The sequence below is a fragment of the Carcharhinus amblyrhynchos genome, chromosome 20 (assembly GCF_965287045.1).
Source record: "Carcharhinus amblyrhynchos chromosome 20, sCarAmb.v2.hapA, whole genome shotgun sequence".
In the NCBI taxonomy this organism is placed as follows: domain Eukaryota; kingdom Metazoa; phylum Chordata; class Chondrichthyes; order Carcharhiniformes; family Carcharhinidae; genus Carcharhinus; species Carcharhinus amblyrhynchos.
This window is the reverse complement of record NC_137343.1, coordinates 12,462,091-12,483,778: the sequence shown is the minus strand read 5'-3', so window position 1 is coordinate 12,483,778 and position 21,688 is coordinate 12,462,091. Positions and strand designations below refer to the sequence as shown.

General features: G+C 45.9%; 1 protein-coding gene across 3 annotated transcripts in view; it reads left to right on the top strand.

Annotated features, from left to right (window-relative positions):
- LOC145355752 (unconventional myosin-XVIIIb-like) overlaps positions 1 to 21,688 on the top strand; it is a 344,749-nt gene that overhangs the window by 44,188 nt on the left and 278,873 nt on the right. Inside the window, exons 2-5 of one of the 3 annotated variants that reach the window (XM_080208083.1) lie at positions 4,161 to 4,276; positions 16,654 to 16,803; positions 20,377 to 20,940; positions 21,419 to 21,485. In XM_080208083.1, the coding sequence (XP_080064209.1) occupies positions 4,238 to 4,276; positions 16,654 to 16,803; positions 20,377 to 20,940; positions 21,419 to 21,485 (820 nt within the window). In that variant the 5' untranslated portion in view covers positions 4,161 to 4,237. The remainder of the gene's footprint in view (positions 1 to 4,160; positions 4,277 to 16,653; positions 16,804 to 20,376; positions 20,941 to 21,418; positions 21,486 to 21,688) is intronic. The other 2 variants (XM_080208085.1, XM_080208084.1) reach the window with 2 other exon arrangements.

Sequence of the window (21,688 nt, the reverse complement as noted above, 5' to 3'; positions counted from 1 at the left end):
ACAAGAACAGCTTCTTCCCTGCTGCCATCTGACTTTTGAATGGACCTACTTTGCATTAAGCTGATCTTTCTCTACACCCTAGCTATGAATTTAACACTACATTCTGCACTCTTTCCTTTCCTTCGCTATGTTTTGTCTGTATAGTGCACAAGAAACAATACTTTTCATTGTATCCTAATACACGTGACAATAATAAATCAAATCAAAATCCAAATCAGAAGGAGGCCATTTGGCTATTGAGCCTGCACCGATAACAATCTTACCCTGATCCTATCCCCATAACCCCACATAGTTACCCTACTAATCCACCTGACATTCCCCTAACACTAAGGAGCAATTTCACATGGCCAGTCAAGCTCACCCCAAGATTGGGGGTAGTTAGGGAACAGTGAGTGTGCAAGAAATGGGTGCACACCTGACCAGGTGCTAATCGCCAGTTCCAGCACAGTTCTCTGTTGGCTAATCCGTGCAGTTGACAAACGTGGTGAATTTTAATCTGAACTTTCAAAAATCCATGAAATCACTCTGTGTGCCTCACTGATCACTGCGTTCAGTGGTGAGACCATGTCAGATTGTAACAAATCTGGACTTGCTGTTTATGTTTGCTCTGTTGCTGGCAGTGAGACTCTCCCTGGAGGTACTATTTCCAGCAATCCTTTGAGCTGAGTGTAACATTCTGCGTTTTTATTTTTGAGTGACTGGATTGTGCTGAGGGTAACCACACTGACCTTTCCCCTCCCAGGCTGCAATCCGAAACACAGCCCAGGCCGATGTGACGATTAATGTCTTTACTGGCTCTGATGAGTTTCAAATTGTTTTCAGTTCAGCCTTTCATTCAGCATTCCCTTGCTGACCTCCTTCAGTCTATGTGTGGTACGTAGACTATGGGCGACATGTTGGCACAGTGGTTAGCACTGCTGCCTCACAGCGCCAGGGACCCGGGTTCGATTCCCGGTTTGGGTCATTGTCCGCATGCGTTTCCTCCCACAGCCCAAAGGTGTGCAGGTTAGGCTGATCGGTGTGCCTCTTAATGTGGAGTGGCCAGGCTAAATTGCCTCTTAGTGTCAGGGTGACTAGCTAGGGTAAATGCATGAGGTTATGGGAATAGGGCCAGGGTGGGATTGTGGTCAGTGCAGGCTGAATGGCCTCCTTTTGCACTGTAGGATGTTATGATTGTCTATGTTCTCACACTTTCTCGTATAGCTATGCTTTACTCTGTCACTTACATCTGATCACAGCACACCAGGTCACTCTCAGCTCAGTGCTGGAGACAGCAGTGTTGACCATTCAATCTGCACATGCTGAAGATCTCTTGGAATATGGGCCAAGCAATGGCTTAGCACTGCTGCCTCAGCTCCAGGGACCCGGGTTCGATTCCCGGCTTGGGTGACTGTCTGTGCGGAGTCTGCACATGCTCCCCATGTCTGTGTGGGTTTCCTCCGGGTGCTCTGGTTTTCTTCCACAGTCTGAAAGACGTGTTGGTTAGGTGCATTGACCGTGCTAAATTCTCCTTCAGTGTACACAAACAGGCGCTGGAGTGTGGCAACTAAGGGATTTTCACTTTAACTACATTGCAATATTAAGGTCAATCAACTTGTGACACTAACAAATAAACTTTACACTTGAAAAAAAACGCAGGCAATTGGGGCTAGTTGGGAGGGAACCATGGTGGGCAGGGACTGGTTGGGCTGAAGGGCCTGTTTCTGTGCTGTATTGCTTTATGACTGCAAGGCTCCTTTGCCTGGCTACATCACATTTGCATTCCAAACCTTCCAAGCACATCTTCAGTTCATCTGAACCTCTCCGCTGTAGCATCTTGCATTATTTCTCTACCCTGGAAGCACATTAGTACATGTTGCTGTTATCATTATGTGCAGCAGTCTCAGAGAGGATGACATGAACTGACTTTATTCACTCAGGTTGGTTGGAAAGAAAGTCTTTACAAAATTGGTTCAGGGTTGAAAGCTAACCCCTTCAGGCATTAGTGATGGCTCAGATGTAGCAAGGATTTTTCATCAGTAAAGGAATCAAGGGGGGAAAGTGGGGTTTGAGCAATGTCATATCAGATCAGTCATGACCTTTCTGAATGACGGAGCAGACTAAATAGGCTGAATGGCCTACATCTGCTCCTGCACCATACGTTATGTTGGTTTCAAAGTCACAAGGTTCTGAGCTTAAGTCCCCCCGCCCTTTCAGGGCTTGGGAAAATAAATCTAAAGCCGACGCTTCCATGCAGTATTGAGGGAATGCCGCACTTTTTTTGATTCATTCATGGGACATGGGCATCATTTATTGCAGTTTATTGCCCATCCCTAGTTGCCTAAGGACAGTTGAGAGTCAACCACATTGCTGTGGCTCTGGAATCGCATGTAGGCCAAACCAGGTAAGGACGGCAGATTTCCTCCCCTAAAGGACATCAGTGAAGCAGATAGGTTTTCCCTGACTATTGATTCATGGTTTAATTCCAGATAATTTTTATTGAATTTAAATTCCACCATATGTCATGGTGGGATTCGAACCCGGGTCTGCAGAACATTAGTGGCATTTCTGGATTAATAGTCTAGTGATAATACCACTAGGCCATTGCCTCTCCACTGTTCAGGGTGACCAACCCCTGTGGGGAAGTGTAATTCAGGGACAGCCTGATATGGAGATCCATATGAGTGGATGGGCAGGTGTCCTGCCAGAACTTTTAGAGCCTGCCAATGTGAGGGGAAGTGGATATTTTGCATGCATGATGTTTAAGGGTTTGAAATACAAGACACACAGTAAACCCAGCATCAGACAGTACAGGAGAGTGGACTGAGATGTCCCCTGGCATCGTTGGAGATGCTGTTCTTAGGATCCGATGTCAAACCAAGGCTCCATTTGTCTGCATGGCGGAATGTAAAATATCCCATTTTGAAAAAGATTAGATGAGTTCTCCCTGGTTATTTTTGGCCACCATTTATCCCTCAACCAACATCACAAAAACAAAGGTTGGGAATTTCTGTCCGTGTTTGCCCCCAGACGGGGAAATCCCACCTGGAGTACCCTGTGGGGTAGATCACACAAAGTTGGCCATGTCCGTGTTGGCCGCCATCTTCCCTACATTGTAACAGCGACTCCACTTGACAAAAGTACATTATTGGCTGTGAAACACTCTGAAAGGACAAGTGGTTAAGAAAAGTTTGATAGAGATGCAAGTCTTTCTTTCATTACTAACAGCTTTTATAGCACACAAATTTCATCAGTTAAAACTGAATAACGCTGGTGAAGAGTCAAGCTTGGAGGTGATGGAACTGAAGACAAATTAAAAGTAATAGAAGATGATGATGGTAAGCTTGAGTTGTAATTGTATCAAGGAGAGTTGACCGAGGAAGATAAGACACTCCTTTGGTTCGGGGAAAAGATGAGTGCAGGGATTGGCAGGATGGCTTTGAGATAGTAGATAGGTAGTAAAGAAGAGGAAGTAAAGAGTGGGACGTCAAACTGGGAGCTCAGGAGAAAGAAAGAAGGAATGTTTAGAGGAGCAATGATCAGAAGTGATATCATTCAAGTTGGGAGGCAAGAGAGATTACGATATTGAGGAATGTTGCAAGCTATTAGTGAGATAATAGCTGTTGATCGATCAGAAGTGTTTTCTTGTGCTCTACCCCGCAGTTTGTGTTTGGTGGTGAGGGACAATCATCTTCACTATCACTAACACTTAAGTGGACTCGTTCTACGAATGGCTATTGCGATATTGAATCTCCCCAGATTGTTAAGTAAATGATTGAATTTGTCTTGTTTTCAATTGCAGTAATGCAAAAAAAAGGCGCAATTCGAAAGGTACAAATAGAAAATACCACCCTCCATTTGACCAAAACCCTAAGGTACAGCTCGGCTGCATTGCAATGACGCACGGCCTTTCGACTCATCTTCAATAATAAATGAAGGTAGTCATCACTGGAAGTCAGTCGGTGTAGGAGCGCTAGAACTGTCTCCCCCTGTCCCATTCAATCAGTTTTCATGGAGAGAGAAAATTGTACTCTTCAAGTTTTCCTGTTTCTGTGTGACATTATTTCTGTGTATGTTACTAATCTAATCATTCTGTTTTCTTCCATCTCTTCCTCTCTTCCATCCGCCATTTTTCTGTCTCTTTGGAAAACTCTGCATGACCATTTCCACCCGCTGTGTAGTTTGATGTCTCCATATCCTTCAAGTCGTCTGAGCACCGAGTCGGTTGTGTAACACACTTCGATTAAACTATAGGAACATGGCTGTTTCCTCACGTCTAGCATTGTGGGAACAAAAGGAAAGTTTCCCTCCCTGGTCACAGGTTCACCTCCTGCATGCAGCAGAGAAGATGGAAGTTGCATTGGCTTCTAGAAGTGTGAGCTAGCTTCTGTTAACCAGGCAGAGTGGTTCCTGCAAAACGGCATGAGATCAGACACACGGGGTTTGGTAAATTCAAAGACATTTTTCAGAAAAGAATCCACTTTTCCAACAAAACTTCAGTGCCTGTCCGCGTGACAGTGAGCCTCACAACAGCACAGTTCAGAAATGATAAGGTGATTAAAAATTTGGGCTGCTGCAGAGGCAGATCAAATATTAGATGCTCAGGCAAGCAGTCTCCATTTTTACTCCCTTTCGTTAATGATGTGCTATTTTCTGGACACACAAAGAGGTTCTCTTTCTCAGGTGACCTCAGTGTCCTGTTTCAGATCTTGTGTCAATCTGGCAGCCATTTTGAGGAATTCAGTGAGCTATTAAACCATTCCCCTGTTTCACTTTCGTAACATCGGCTACTACTAGAAGAGACCGCTGCCTCCTTCAGCAGATTCTCTTCACTATGTTTCAGCTCAGTGCTCCTCTGGACCATTCGAATCCCATCGTTCCCATTGGGTGGCACGGTGGTTAGCACTGCTGCCTCACAGCACCTGGGACCCGGGTTCGATTCTGGCCTTGGGTCACTGTCTGTGCAGAGTTCTCCCCCCGTGTCTGCGTGGGTTTCCTCCCACAATCCAAAGACGCACGGGTCAGGTTGATTGGCCAGGCTGAATCGCCCCTGAGTGTCAGGGGGTCCAGCAGGGGAAGTACGTGGCGTTAGGGAGATAGAACCTGGCTGGGATTGTTCGGTGCAGACTTGATGGCCTCTTTCTGCACTGCAGGGATTCTATGATTTTATGGATTCTATCATTTCCACCCTGAGCTATCTGAGGTTACCTTTGCCCTCTTCCCAATCTAATCAGCATGTTTATTTTACACTTTGCCCTACCTGTCAAGGATCATCAACTCCATGTCGGCTGTCATGATGATTGGGTCCCATTTGTTTGAAACGCTATCTGCTCTCATCAGTGTTCCCTTCACTCATCCTGAATGTTTGTCCCTCTAGGCTTCACAGATGCTTGGCAGCAGTCAGCAGAGAGCAGAATCTATTAGCTTTTCACACCTCGTCACAAGTTAACTGGCTGATCCTTGCTAACCTGATGCACCCAAGTGGTGAGGAATTCTCCCACTGGTTTGATTCCTTACATCGAAGCTTCCTGCAGAAAGTTAGTGAATAAACAGTGAGTATAGCTGCTGCCCGCAAGTGGCCCCTTAGAACCTGCAGTAGCTCTGAGTATAATAATGGTTTGGATATAATCAGGTTAACTCTGATTTCTTTGTACAATTGCAATGAGGTGGTACAGTGGTTAGCACTGCTGCCTCACAGTGCCAGGGGCCCAGGTTCAATTCCGGCCTTGGGTCACTGTCCGTGTGGAGTTTGCACATTCTCCCTGTATCAGCGTGGGTTTCCTCCGGGTGCTCCGGTTTCCCCCCACAGTCCAAAGATGTGTGGGTGAGGTTGATTTGCCATGCCAAATTGCCCCTTAGTGTCAGGGGAACCAGCAGGTTAAATACGTGGTGTTAGGGGGATAGGGCCTGGGCAGCACTGCTGCCTCACAGCGCCAGGGACCCGGGTTCAATTCCGGCCTTGGGTCACTGTCTGTGTGGAGTTTGCACATTCTCCCCGTATCTGTGCGGGTTTCCTCCGGATGCTCCGGTTTCCTCCTATAGTTGAAAGGTGTGCAGGTTAGGTTGATTGGCCATGCTAAATTGCCCCTTAGTGTCAGGGAGATTAGCAGGGTAGATACATGGGGTTACAGGAATAGGGTCTGATGAGTTGGTACAGACTCAATGGGTTAAATGGCCTCTTTCTGCACGGTAGGGATTCTATGATTCTATGATTCTTAGTTAGTGGGTTAATTAGCTACGATGGTTAGTGTATAGTTTTGGGTAACGCCAACAGTCTGGGTTTCATTCTTTTTCCAGCTGAGATGGGGGAAGCAATGGCTTAGTGGTATTATCGCTAGACTAATCCAGGATCTCAGATAATGTTCTGGGGGATCCCGGTTCAAATCCTTTCACAGCAGATGGTGGAATTTGAAATTTCTGGAATTATCTGGAAATCTGCCATACTTACTTGGTCTAGCCTACCAATGACTGCAGATCCACAGCAATGTGGTTCAATCTCAACTGCCCTCAAGGGCAATTAGGGAAGGGCAACATATGCTGGCCAGCCAGCAGTGCCCATGTCGCACAAATAAATAAATTTTAAAAAGATAGATTTGGGACTTCCCTCCTATAGTTGATGTGAAATGGTACCCCACACCCAAATAACCAATGTCTCTTTCACTCTCTCGAACAGAAAGAGGTGCCAGTAGTCCCACGTGGACTGCGACTAATTACCCTTCTCTCAGGGTAGCTCCAGAAAATGCCCATATAGTATGTAATAATCTCCACAACTCAGACCAATAAAGAGACATTGGACAGCCATCAGCTAATACTTTAGTTAAAAACTCAGTAACTTCTGGAGGTGGGGAGTTATTACTGTGAAGGCCAAAGAACATACATTTCGGTTCAAGTAATTTACTTCATTGATTTACAGAGCTACTGTTTCCTATCTTCACACTCTCCTTGCCATAGGGGTACACCTGTCTTGCCTTTAGTATTGTGTTTGGGCAGGTCAGTGGTGTTCGAGGGAGTGGCAAAATCGCTCAATTTCAAGAGTGCCGAAGATCCTTGCTGAGTCTCGCTAAGGCTGACGAGGTGCTAGAGATGGGTACTGTGCTGCTGCTCCAGAATCAGAATCCCTACAGTGCAGGAAGAGGCCATTTGGCCCATCGAGCCTGCACTGACAATAATCTCATCCAGACTCTGTCCCTGTAACCCATGCATTTCTAATACATGCACTAATCTCCCTGACATTAAGGGTCAATTCAGCATGGCCAATCAACCTAACCCGCACATCTTTGGACTGTGGGAGGAAACCGGAGCACCTGGAGGAAACCCACGCAGACATGGGGAGAACGTGCAAATTCCAGATAGACAATGACCCAAGCCGAGTATCAAACCCATGTCCCTGGCACAGTGAGACAGCAGTGCTGACCACTCTGCCACGTACTGTCCTCCATTCTCCATTCCAGGGTTCAAGGAGATGTTTGAACTTCGGGGCTGAGCTACAGGACTTCACTTCCCTGACCTGGTGAAACCAGGGCCCCAGATCCTGACTTCACAATGCCAACCTGTCGGGGGGAATGTCCACTGCTGGCTTTGGGCTGCTTCTATGTTGAGAAGCTGGGGTTCGATCTGCAGAACGCAGTCACTTTTCTGGCCATACACTGCAATGTAGATTACGTTTACAAATCCAATGTGTCTAATCTCATCAGTGCTTATTCTGATTCAGTTTTGCAACCAAGATATGAATGCGAGATTGAGTCTGTGACATCCTGTAGTTCCAATTGGATTGCCTAGCTCTGCTCTCTGCAGTCTTTGGTCCGTTTCAGAATTCCATGCATCACGCAAATCATTCTGAAGCAAATATGTTGTGAGTAATTGGATTTTGGCAGCTTCATTGCTGTTTGCCTAGCAGCTGGTAACCCGCTCAGACAGTCAAAACCCAAGAGACAGCATGCGTTGGGTTTGTTTAAAATTCGGTCGAATCTCGAAAAGAGGTTTGTTAAAAATAAGATTTAGATTAACGATAAATTGAATCATTTTACATTCCTGTTACTTGGTGATTTCTCCCCCTTCCGCTTAACATTGTTGGTCAAATAATGCAATTGCCTCTACCCTTTTCAACAACATAGACATTTGCAAGGAAGTGGAATAGCGGGAGGAAGTAAGGATTGTCCATTGAAGATGGTGGTGATGATGATATTCCCGGGATAATCATGCACTATGCCAGACATAAGTGAGAAAAGTCAAGCTGATGCCATTAGAAATATTTGTAATGAACAAACCACAGTGCAGATGAAAGCAAATTACTGCGGATGCTGGAATCTGAAACAAAAACAGAAAATGCTGGAATATCTCAGCATGTCTGACTGCATCTGTGAGAGAGAATAGAGCCAACATTTCCAGTCTAAATGTCTCTGATGAAGGGTCATCCAGACTCGAAACGTTGGCTCTATTCTTTCTGCAAAGAACAGTACAGTACAGGAACAGGCCCTTCAGTCCATCAAGCCTGACACCTTTCGAAACTGAAGACCTTTTGTCTCTACATGGTCCGTAATCCCCTATTTCCTGCTTATTCAGGTATCTCCAAGATGCCTCTTAAACATTGCTATTGTATTGGCTTCTACCACCTTCTCTGGCAACGCATTCCAGGCACTTACCACCCTCTGTATAAAAAACTTGCCTTTCACATCTCCTTTAAACTTTCCCCCTTTTACCTTAAACCTCTGTCCCCTGGTAATTGAAATTCTCACCCTGGAAAAAAGATTCTGATATCCATCCTATCCATGCCTCTCATAATTTTGTAAACCTCTATTAGGTCACCTCTCAGCCTCCGACATACAAGTGAAAAGACCCTGTTGAAGCATTTAACTATCGCCATCTTAACTGACATGCATTTCTTGCATTTCACAGTTTCTCTTGCACTGGTCTCCAGCATTTTCCATTTCCGGACTTTGTGTCTCTGGTATTTATGGTACCAGTGCCTGGGCAGCAATTTCTGAAGCTAAGATAAACTGTGACTACAAAGGCAGGTCAGAAGCTAAGAGTACTGCGGTGAGTAACTCACCTCCTGATTCCTCAAAGCCTGTCCACATCTACAAGGTACAAGTCAGGAGTGTGATGGAATACTCCCCGTTTACCTGGATTGGCGCAGCTCCAACAACACTTAAGAAGCTTGACATCATCCACAAACATCCACTCCCTCCACCACCGATGCTGGATAGCAGCAGTGTGCACCATCTACAAGATGCACTGTAACCGTTCACCACAGATCCTTCCAAACCCACGACCGCTTCCATCTAGAAGGACAAGGGCAGCAGATATATGGGAACACTACCACCTGCGAGTTCCCCTCCAAGCCACTCACCATCCTGACTTGGAAATATACCCTTCACAGTCGCTGGGTCAAAATCCTGGAATTCCCTCCCTGAGGGCATTGTGGGTCAACCCACGGCACGTGACTGCAGTGATTCAAGGAGGCAGCTCATCACCACCTTCTCAAGGGCAACTAGAGATGGGAGTACATTGCTGGCCAGCCAGCGATGCCCATGTGGTAGTGACAAATTGTCCTCGTTTTGGCCAATGACTCTTCAGGTTTCCTTTAATATTGCATTCCATTGGACATCTGAGAACAATCTTAGGGCCTTCTCAACTCCTGGTGCCACCATCACAAGTCTTCTTGATGTGGGTACTGAAGAAGTGATTTACATGTGATATTAAAGTAACTTATTGTTTTTTAACACTGTTTTATGAAAGGATTGCAGACAGAAACACAACCTGTATCAGGAATCATTCAGTTGATCTTTGTGAAGTTGGCATTCCATCCCTTTCTTGAGCATGGTTGTGCTCCATATCTGCCCTGGGATACTTGACGCTGACACTTGTACCAGTAATAATTTTATTATTATTACAATCAATTTCCTTTTAGAGAAGAAAGAAATTACTTTTCCGTTCTAAGTTATCACCCATTTGCTCTGCAGATGTTGGAGGGGGGAGTAATATGAAAGGAAACGCAGAGTAAGAGACTGTCTGAGTGGTAACGTGAATTAAAACATGTACCAAAGGCCTGACCTCTGCTTTGCTAACACCAAAATGTGAGGCCAAAGCTTTGTGGATTACAATTAGATCATTCATTCTGCTATCTTTTTGTGCATGTGTGATTTGAAATAATGAAATTAATCCTTTCAAATAGTAACTCTGTATTGGGGGATGCTGTTTATCCAAATTAACCAGTTAATCACAACTCCTGGGTCATCCTGCATCACTTGTGTTTTCAGGCATCCTTAAGGCCATAGAATCATAAAATCCCTACAGTGCAGAAGGAGGCCATTCAGCCCATCGAGTCTGCACCAACAACAATCCCACACAGGCCCTATCCCCGTAACCCCACGCATTTAGCCTGCTAATCCTCCTGACATTAATTGTCAATTTAGCGTGGTCAATTCATCTAACCCGCACATCATAGAATAGAATCATCGAATCTCTACAGTGCAGAGAGAGGCCATTTGGCCCATTGAGTCTGCACCGACCACAATCCCACCCTCTCCCTGTAACTCCTCATATTTGCCCTGCTAATCTCTCTGACAGTGGGGTTAATTTAGTAAGCTAACTCACACATCTCTGGAGATAGGTGACCTTTCATCTAATCCCAACTGCCCACTTTTTTTTTAAAGTTGACTTACATTAACACTGCAATGAAGTTACTGTGAAAAGCACTGAGTCGCTGCTCTCCGGTGCCTGTTCGGGCACACTGAGGGAGAGTTTAGCAAGGTCAATGCACCTAACCAGCACTCCTTTTGGACTGTGGGAGGAAACCGGAGGAAGACATGGGGAGGCAAATTCCGCACAGTCACCTGAGGCTGGAATCGAACCCGGGTCCCTGGTGCTGTGAGACAGCAGTGCTGACCATTGTGCCACCGTGCCGCCCATTTTGAAGGAATCTACTTTAAACATGGCATCTCACTCGTGGTGAGTGCAGCTTGGAAAACTGAAGCAATGGGTATCTATCTCAGTGCAGGGTGGGTGGGGACTAGTTTGGGTTATGTCTGAAGAGTCAGTTAAGTCTTACATGCTGGTAGCTGCAAATCTACCACTGGGGCCGGGGTCAGGGGGTGGGGAAGGGGGGTAATTGGTGCGTTAAAGAAATTGAATAATTGACCTAAGCGAGTTCCTCCTGTCCCCACCCCCCCCCCCCCCCGCCCCTTCGATGCCCTGACTATACCTGGCGATGCTGTCCGAACATGAGAGCGGGGTATCTGAACTTCTCACACATCGCAACAGAAGGGTTTTCTCATCTGAATAAACAGCATCCCACTGTGTCGGTAGCACCAGGCCTGTGTTAAAGGCTGCTTCACTGGTTCAGAAGCTGACCTCTCCTGCCTGTGAGCATCAAGTCATTTCACCTCATGTTTTGCCGTCTCTCATGCCACAGCTCCATTATTCTGTCGATCCGATCGATACATTGGGTGCTGTCAAGCCATCAATCCACTTTTGTTGTCGTGGAGATTTAACTTTGATAAAACATGGTAACAGTGCACTGAATTAGTGTGGCTCTCACCATCCAGCCACAAGAACAGTGACAGAGAGAGAGAGATGGGGTGGGATTCTTCCAAAAACATTCCAAATGTCGAATTCGCATAAAAACTGGAGTAAATGATGCTGGTTTTTCAGTGGAAGTTTCAAAACGAATCTCTAACACTTACATAAGAAACATAAGAAATAGGAGCAGGAGTAGGCCATCTAGCCCTTCGAGCCTGCCCCGCCATTCAATAAGATCATGGCTGATCTGTCGTGGCTCAGTTCCACTTTCCCGCTTTCTCCCCATAACCCTTAATCTCCTCGCTTATCAAAAACCCATCAACCCGCGTCTTAAAAATATCTAGCGAGGCAGCCTCCACCACTTCAACGGGCAGAAGTGGTGGACACTTACACTACACTTACACTACAGAGATCTCGAGCATGATTTACTCCAGAAATCAGGGGCTGGGTCTATTCCCATCCGGATGGCAGGCAGCATAGTGCTAAGGGAGCCATTGCGCATGTGCTGATTTGTCAGCACTGATTTCGGCGCATGTGCAGAGGCCCCTGTCTGCAGGCATCCCAATTGCTGGCCAGCTCGATCATTGGCCAGCCACGTGATCCCGTCATTGCCAGCCCTCTCATGCCTCCCCCCTCCCCACTGCCCATGGCGCGAGCGCCGGTCTCCTGGACATGTCCGGGCCCAGCCACGACCATCCCACTTTGCCTGACCCATCTTGATCTCCCACCCACCTTTGTCCTATCACCTCTTCAGCTCCCCCCAATGGCAGTTCTAACCCCACCTCCTGCAGTGTCGAATCCCCGTAGCCCACCTACCCCAGCAGGCTGCCCCCCACCCATCCCGATGGCCAATCCTTATCGCTATACTCCCCCAATTTCTGGCACAGAACTGATGCTGTTGGAAATCTGGTGCTGTGAGATGTGTGGAGGCCTGGACGCCCAACGTGAATGGCGCTAATCAGCCCCCGCTAGTGTCTCCAAGTCCACTGCACTAACAAAGAAGTGCAGGGGGATGGGTGAACTGCCCCCATGGCGTCTGTCTGTGCTGGGCGGTGCTGTTTGCCAATGTTTTATATCAATAAAGCCTAGCTTAAAGGATAAGGATTTATAAAGTATAGAAAAGAGCTGAAAAGAGGTGGAAAGGGGATGTAAATCATGACAAGATGATTAGATGATGCCAAACTTGGGCTTTAAAAGTTTGAAAAAGGAGAGATGAAATTACTTACACCATCATTTAATTATTTGGACGAAGGAAGTGAATGTACGATTATTGTGTTTGTGGATGACACAAAAATAGTTGGGAAGTGGTGAGGATGACACCAAGAGTCTACAAAGGGATGTAGACGGGTTAAGTGAGTGAGCAAAAACTTAGCAGATGGAGGATAATATAGAAAAATGTAAGTGATGCACTATGGTAGGAAGAATAAAGGAGCCAAATATAATTTAAATGGAGAAAGACTGCAGAAAGTGGCAGCATAGTGGGATTTGGGAGTCCTTGTATATAAATTATTAAAAACTAGCATGTGAGTTCAACAGGTAATAGGGAAGGCAAGTGGAATGTTGGTTTTTATTTCAAAGGGAATGGAATATAAAAACAGGGAAGTCTTGCTAAAAACCATATAAGGCATTAGTTAGACCGTACCTGGAATACAGCAAATCATTTAGATCCTCTTTTCAAAGGAAATATATACTGACATTTGGGGTAGTCCAGTGAAGGTTCACTAGGTTGATTATGGGAAGAAGTCTCACAACACCAGGTTAAAGTCCAACAGGTTTATTTAGTGTCATTTTCTTTCGGCACGCTGCTCCTTCATCAGGTGACCATGGGCAGAATTTTACCGGCATGTCCACCCAAGGTTCGTACAATCCTGCCTGAGAATACTGTTCTCCGAACCTGGCCCACCCTGGAATTGGGGCGGTGTGCCGGTAAAATCCTGGCCTATGTGTCCATTCTGAATCCATCTTATAATAAGCACCTTGGGTCCATTCAGAACGTCCTCATCCAACAGAACACGAGGATGGGAAATAGAATGCTATGTTGTACATGGGAAATGTGGATATATTTTCAGGGGAACAGCCAGTACCTAGGGCAAAGCTCAATCTCCATTTCTTGGCCAGGTTAAGTTTAGTATGCCAGTCCGATGGCCAAATACTCCCTTACTTCCACTACGTGGGAGAAACTAGGACCAGGGGGCATAATCTCACGGTCAGTGATTGCCCATTTAAGGCAGGGATGAGGAGGAATTTCTTCTCTCAGAGGCCAGTGAATCTGTGGAGTCCTTTACTGTAGAGAGCTATAGAGGGTGGACTGAGGAAGACAGGTTTTTAGTCAATAAGGGACTTGAGGGTTATGTGGATAAGGCAGGCTAGAGGATTTGAGGATTATTATATCAGCTCAATCATGATCTCCGTGAATGCTGGAACAGACTTGATGGGCCAAATGGCCTACATCTGCTCCTCCATCTTATGGTCTTATAGAAGTCAGAGCACAGGCAAGAGATTGGAAGAGGAGGAACATAATGCGATGAGTCTTGGTTTTAGCACGGTGAGGATGAGGCGAGGTAGAGATGTGTGTGGTGTCATAAGAACATAAGAACATAAGAAATAGGAGCAGGAGTAGGCCATCTAGCCCTTCGAGCCTGCCCCGCCATTCAATAAGATCATGGCTGATCTGTTGTGGCTCAGTTCCACTTTCCCGCCCTCTCCCCATAACCCTTAATCCCCTCTCTTATCAAGAACCCATCAACCCGCTTCTTAAAAATATTTAGCGAGGCAGCCTCCACCACTTCAACGGGCAGAGAATTCCAGAGATTCACCACCCTTTGAGTGAAGAAGTTCCTCCTCAACTCCGTTCTAAACCACCTCCCCTTTATCTTGAGGCTGTGTCCCCTAGTCCTACTGTCTTTTTTGAGCGGGAAGAGTCTCTCCACCTCTATCCTATCCATCCCATTCATCATCTTATACGTCTCAATGAGATCTCCCCTCATTCTTCTAAACTCTAACGAGTACAAGCCTAGTTTATTCAGCCTCTCCTCATAGCTCAATCCCCGGTCGTTGGAGTGATTATTGGCAAGTGGCACCCAGTGGCAATGATGGTGGGTGGCTTTGCCCCATCCTTGAGTTCTGCTTTGGAGCAGCGTGAGCTGTTGTCCTGCCTGAGTTGGCATTTTCCTGACATCAGCACCTGTGCGGACCTAGCCTGGATTTTTCTTCAGGGGGTCCATGGTCAGAAATGTTCGGTGAGTTTTGATCACCCGTGTTTGTGCCAGGTATGTGTGCAGTTACTCTATAAAATTACCCCATAGATACTCTGAATGTGCTCGGCAATCACTGAATTATAGAAAGGGACTATTTGGCCCATCGGACTGGCATACCAAAGCCTAATCTGGCCAAGGAACAGAGTTTGAACATTGCCTGAAGTACTGGCAGTTCCCCTGAAAATATATCCACATTTCCCATGTACAATACAGCATTCTATTTCCCATGTTCTGTTGGATTGGAACATTCTGAATGGACCCAAGCTGCTTATTATAAGATGGATTGGGAACGCACACAAGCATTTTATTCCAAAACGTGGATGGGAGATGTGCTCCGAACATACTTCCAATACTGAACTTTTAGTGCGATTATCATGTGCAAATTATCTCATAAACTTTGAGTTTATATCAATTCTGTTTATGTCCTGTTGGATCGCATTCTCTGAGGTCCCAAAGAACCATGGTGGACAATAATTAAAAAGATATTTTAATAAAAGAGCATTCTTGGCCATGTCAAATTGGGGTACTAACATTCGCCTGAATTCCCCTGAGGTAAATGAGGGGAGAAAACTGCCTCATCACGGCCTGCGAATTTTCCCTGCTCACCTCCAAGTGGACAAGGAGAGCGCCAGGCTTGTCCACAAGGCCTCTTTCAGTTCAATGACTCAACGGGGCCCACTGCCTCAGGATCTCAGGTAAAACAATAAATGTGCCTCAAACAGTGGGCCCCTTCCCTACAGTCCATCCACCCCTTTAACAGAGAAGGGCAGTGTGGAATATCTCTTTGGGATATGGCACGGTGGCACAGTGGTTAGCAACTGCTGCCTCATTGCGCCAGGAACTCAGGTTCAATTCCAGCCTCGGGTCACTGTCCACATGGAGTTTGCGTATTCTCCCCATGTCTGCGTGGGTTTCCTCCCTCAGTCCAAAGATGTACAGATTGGATGGATTGGCTGTAGTACTAGCAGAGTAAATACACCTGGTTACCGTATAGGGCCTGGTGGGATTGTTGTCTGTACAGGCTTGATGGATCGAATGGCCTCCTTTTGCTCTGTAGGGATTGGCTGATTCTATGATTGGTGTTTGTAAATCTTCACCTATCTCAGGCCTTATTTTTTATTCCTTACCCAGCTGAAAACTGCACAACTAATGTTATCCGCCTCATTGATTTGATTTATGTGGCACCTGTATAATATTTAAAATCTACACAAAATTCCTCAGATTCCCCTCAGGCCAAGTCCTGTCTATATCCTTCTTTTCACACACTACCCTCTTTGTCCTTTAAAGCCATTGATTCATTGGCTGGTTCAGGCTGTACCCACCTCAGTGAACATTGTCCAGATGTGAACCTCCACTTCTGGAAGCAACCTGAATGAGCTCAAAGGTAGACCTGGCTGTGAAGCTGCAGTGGCTGAATAGCCTTACTGTCAAATGTTTGCACGTGCATTAGGACCTCCTGTGCTGAACTATCTGCCCATTTGAAAACTGAGGGAGTTGATGCCTTGAGGAAGGTGGGGAGAATGGGGAGAAAGGGCATCCCGTAGGATTTTCCGCACCTTCCGCACCCTCCTGTGGTGTGTTCTGTGGGGGCAGAGGTGGCCCGCTATTGGTTGGGAGCAGAAATTTATGGTCCCACCGCTGTCAATGGGGCTTCTTCATTGTTCGTGCCCTCCGCTCCTGGGGAACCCTCAGCTAGGGCTCGGTGTCGACTGGGTCACAAGATCCCATTGGCAAGAATGGATGGGAAATTCCACTCATTGAGTTTCTCATTGAGTTATTCACAATTCAGACTCTGTGGCCTGATTCACCTGAACATGGACATCACAGGAGGCGGTGGGTGGGGGGGATTGGGCACAAATTTTCTAAAAAGGCTCTCGGTCAATTTGTACACAAATAGATCAAGGATGAAGAGAAACCTCGCCGGTCCCCTGTGTCGCCCGTCTCCCCTGTAGCTACGGCAGGATTCATTAAGCAGCTTGTCCGCGAAACGGAGAAGGAAGCGAAAGAGTCACGAGAACAAGAAAAGGAACGAAAAATCGACATACAGGTGGGTGCGTCCAAGAGGCCCACACAGAATGAAGTGGGCAGGAGAGTGGGCGGGCAGGAGGGGAGGATAATCTTAAAGGTGACCAGCACTCTGTAAAATCTCCGATTGAATTTAGATTCTTACAGCAAAGAAGGAGGCCATATGGTTCTTTAAAAAAGCTCGTCATATTCCATGATGGATAGTACAGAACTTGAATCTTGTTGTTAAAAAAATACATGTTGCTGAAGCTTTTCATCTTGCACTCATCAGGACAAACACAAGAATTCCAAATTTCGAAGAATCACAACAATTTACACCACAGGAAAGGAGAAAATGGCATCAAAAGAGAAAATGCTCAGCAGGTCTGGCAGCATCTGTAAGGAGAGAAAAGAGCTGACATTTTGAGTCCAGATGACCCTTTGTCAAAGCTTTGATTGAACTGTGTGGAGCTTTGACAAAGGGTGACCCCAAACTTGAAACATCAGCTCTTTTCTCTCCTTGCAGATGCTGCCAGACCTGCTGAGATTTTCCAGCATTTTCTCTTTTGGTTTCAGATTCTAGCATCTGTGGTAATTTGCTTTTAAAAAGATAGGCATGTTGATTCTGATTGGACAAGGTCTTGCTGCAGAGGGAGCACATATTTAAGATAACCAGTCTGGTTCTATATGTGTCCCACTTACAGTCGGAGAGACATACCTTCATACAAAAGGACCAGTTGTCTGCAAACAAAAGGAATATGTTCAAGCCTCACACCTTTTGATTTGAATTAACCAGGATCTCGAGGAACTTACTGTTACCTTTCACTTTCTCCATTGACAATGTCTTGGCCAATCAGAGCTGACTTGGCATCCAATCAACGCCCTTTTTTTCCTCTAGTGTAAATTGTTGTCCAAAACAGAAAATGTTGGAAAACTCCAGCAGGTCTGACAGCATCTGTGGAGAGAGGCCTGACTTGAAACATTGGCTCAATTCTCTCAACACACACAGAACGTGCTGACTCCACACAGACATTGACCCAAACCGGGAATCGAACCCGGATCCCTGTTGCATGAGGAAGCAGTACTAACCATTGTGCCGCCCCATGCTTTAGATCCATATATCTTCCATCCAATTGTTGTGACTGTTTGAAATTTGACGTTCTTGTGTTTGTCCTGATGAGTACAAGATGAAAAGTTTCAACATCATGTCTCTTTTGTGTAAAATACTAGTCCATTCCCTTGCTCTGTAAGTATTCCCCTTTAAGCGCTTATCCAATTCCCTTTATGAGTTATGATTGAATCTGTTTCCACAATCCTTTCAGGCAGTGCACTCCAGATCATCACAACTCCCATCACTTTGATGTTGATTGTTTACGAGCGGTGTTTTCATCATAACTAATGGTCGAGACATAGCTTTATGAGAACTGGGATGTTGACAGATGACTTCCCTGCTTTTGTAATCTATGCCTCGATTGATAAAGGCAAGTGTCCCATGTGTCTTTTCACCACCCTACTAACATGGTCTTTTGCCTTCAGAGATCTGTGGACAAACACGCTAAGGTCAGGTGTTTCTCGTGCATTGATGCAGACTCGATGGGCTGAAGGGCCTCTCCTGTAATGTGTGATTCTATAATTCTATGAAAATCACATCCTGATGTTAACAATTGAATTGGCCATCTTTTTAAAGAAAGATGTGACCCCTCTGTGAGTTGATTTGGATGAGATAAGAACAGTGTAACTGGGTGTTACTGCCCATTCTGCAATCCGTTTCTATCTCTTGTTATTAACTCTGTGACCTCCTGTATACCTGGAAACCTCTTGGATCTCTGCGTTTGCCCAATTCTGACCTCTTGCACTTTTCGGACTATCATCACTCCTTCACTGGTGGCTATGCCTTCAGCTGCACAGATCTGAATACCTAGAATTCCCCTCTTTATCCTTTTCACCTCTCTCCCCCTCTTCCCTCATGACATTACTTAAAACCTATGTCTTGAATAAAGCTTTTGGCCATCTGTCCTCATTGAATCATCGAATCATAGAACCCTTACAAGGCAGAAGGAGGCCATTCAGCCCATCGAGTATGCACTGAATCTCCAACAGTGTGTCTTACCCAGGCTCGCCCCGCAGCCTATGCCTGTAACCCCAAACATTTATCCGCTAACTCCCTTGGCCTACACATTTTGGGACACAAAGGGGGCAACTTAGCATGGCCAATCCACCTAATCTGCACATTTTTGTCCTAATATCTTTTTATGTGGTAGAATGTCAAATTCGTTTCGACTGGGGGCAGGGGGGTGATATTCTTTAGCTGGGCGCGCCCCAAGACTGGAAATTTCTGCCCGAGCTCAACGAACCTTTAAACATTCCACTGAATTTTCTGTATCTCTTTATGCAATGGACAAGATGGGAGAATTTCGGTCAAGGTCACAGCAAAGTATCTAGAATGTTGTATTAAGTTTAAGGTACTATCGAAATACAGTTTATTACTACGTTCATAAGTTCATAAAATATAGGAACAGAATTAGGCCATTCAGCCCATCAAGTTTGCTTTGCTATTCGATCATGGCTGATATAATCCTCATCCCCATTTTCCTGCCTTCCCCCCCATTACCAATTAAAAATCTGTCTATCTCCTCCTTAAATTTACTCACTGTCTGGGACCACAATTTGGGGTAGTGAATTCCACAGATCCACAATCCTTGGTGAGAAGTAGTTTGTCTTCAACTCTGTTTTAAATAAGAACATAAGAACATAAGAAATAGGAGCAGGAGTAGGCCATCTAGCCCTTCGAGCCTGCCCCGCCATTCAATAAGATCATGGCTGATCTGTCGTGGCTCAGTTCCACTTTCCCACCTTCTCCCCATAACCCTTAATCCCCTCTCCTAACAAGAACCCATCAACCCGCTTCTTAAAAATATTTAGAGAGGCAGCCTCCACCACTTCAACGGGCAGAGAATTCCAGAGATTCACCACCCTTTGAGTGAAGAAGTTCCTCCTCAACTCTGTTCTAAACGGCCTCCCCTTTATCTTGAGGCTGTGCCCCCTAGTCCTACTGTCTTTTTTGAGCGGGAAGAGTCTCTCCACCTCTATCCTATCCATCCCATTCATCATCTTATACGTCTCAATGAGATCTCCCCTCATTCTTCTAATTTGGTACCCCTCATCCTAAGACTATGACCTCTTGTACGTTTATGCATACCTGCCAAAGCTTTCCAGCCACACACACCCATAGACGGGAAATCCTGCCCAGACCTCTGCATGGTCTGTGTCCTGTCTGCTGTGACTCCCATGGCGGGAATGATGGATAAGTTACCGCCCACAGTATGGTATTGTGTTATGTAGCATCAGGATGCAAGTCATTGCAACATCTAACGCTGATTTTAATTCCAGTGCAATTAAAGATGCAGTACCATAACTAATTAAAATTGTGCGAGAAGGGGACAAAATTATGCATTATGGTTAAAAATGGTCTTTATTATTTGGAAAAATGTTTTTAAAGTCGCCTGGTGTTTCCAGCTCTTGTATGGTTCTCTGTGCGTGATGGAGATGAAGATGTTTTCATTGCACCCCTTTCCATCAGTATTAATCTGAGCCCTTCACCTGTTTCCCACTGCAGCGACCAGCTAAATTGGATGATAGTGTGGTTCAATATTTTTTACATTTGACCCAGAGTGAAAGCCAGCCAGTAGACGAAGCGATGGACAGGGGAAGCCAGCTACTAGTAAACGGGCACCATGACGACGGGCCTGACAGTCAGGCTGCCCCGCCGCCAGAAACCAGGGCCGAGTGCAAACGACTCAAAGCGCAGCGGAAACCGAAAGGAAGCCAAGCGAGGGCGCCATCAGCTGGGAGGTGCCCCACGCAACCGGGAAACATGGACAGCCCTCAACAAGACGCTGAGCAAAGCCCCGCTTCACTCCCGAGCAGCCAAGGCCTGGATACTATGGAAACGATTCCCAGCACGCAGCGGCCCGGCAGAACTGACGAGCCATCGACGGAGGATTGGGAAGCTCGACTGGACGCGGGCAAGGTGACACAAGATGGGCCAGAGCCCGGTTGCCAAGCGCCTGAGAGTCCAGCAGGGGAGGATATCGCAGCACGCACAGAAGACAATCTCATCGATCATCAGGCAAATCAAGAGGTTGTGGGAGTTCACGGGGAGCCAGTGGATTTTGAGAAGGTAATTTCCATCTGTAGCACTATCCATTGCCCAATTCAGGGAGCTAACATTTTCCAATGGCAGTAATCAGAATGTGGGAACCTCACTCTCAGTGTACGCAAACTGCTTTTTGCAGAGCCAGCTAATGGAAAGGCATCTGATCCAATTACAGGTTTTCCCAAGAGGAAACTCAATATTGCGACTGACATCCCCTTTTGGGCTTGTCTGTCCTTTTCCATATCAGTCTCCTCACGAAGTGAGCTGCGTACTTTCACAGTCAGAAGATGTGGGGCTACGTTCCATCCAATTAAATTGCTTCGAGTACCTTGTGCAACTTTTAAAACCAGAAAAGGTTTAGTTTTTCTTTCTTTGTGGCAGCGGAAGGGGTGGAAAATATCAAAATCGATCCCAAACTTTTTGCAAAAACTGGGTGTGGTCTGAATTACAGGCGTGAGAATGCTTCGATTGGATTTTAGTTTGCCATTTTCTTTCTTTGTAGGTGAATGGCGATGTTTGGTACGAGACCGACCAGGTCTGGTATGTCAATAAAGAAGGATTTGCTTTAGGTAACTACTTTTATGGTCTTGATATTAATTTGTGGATCCCTTGTAAAACTCCAGATAACGTTCTGAATGGCATGAATAGAAAACATAGAAAATAGAAGCAGGAGTAGGCCATTTGGCCCATCAAGCTTGCTGTACCATTCACTTTGATTGTGGCTGATCATCAAATTCAATCCTCCCTTCCCCCCCCATTATCTGTTGATCCC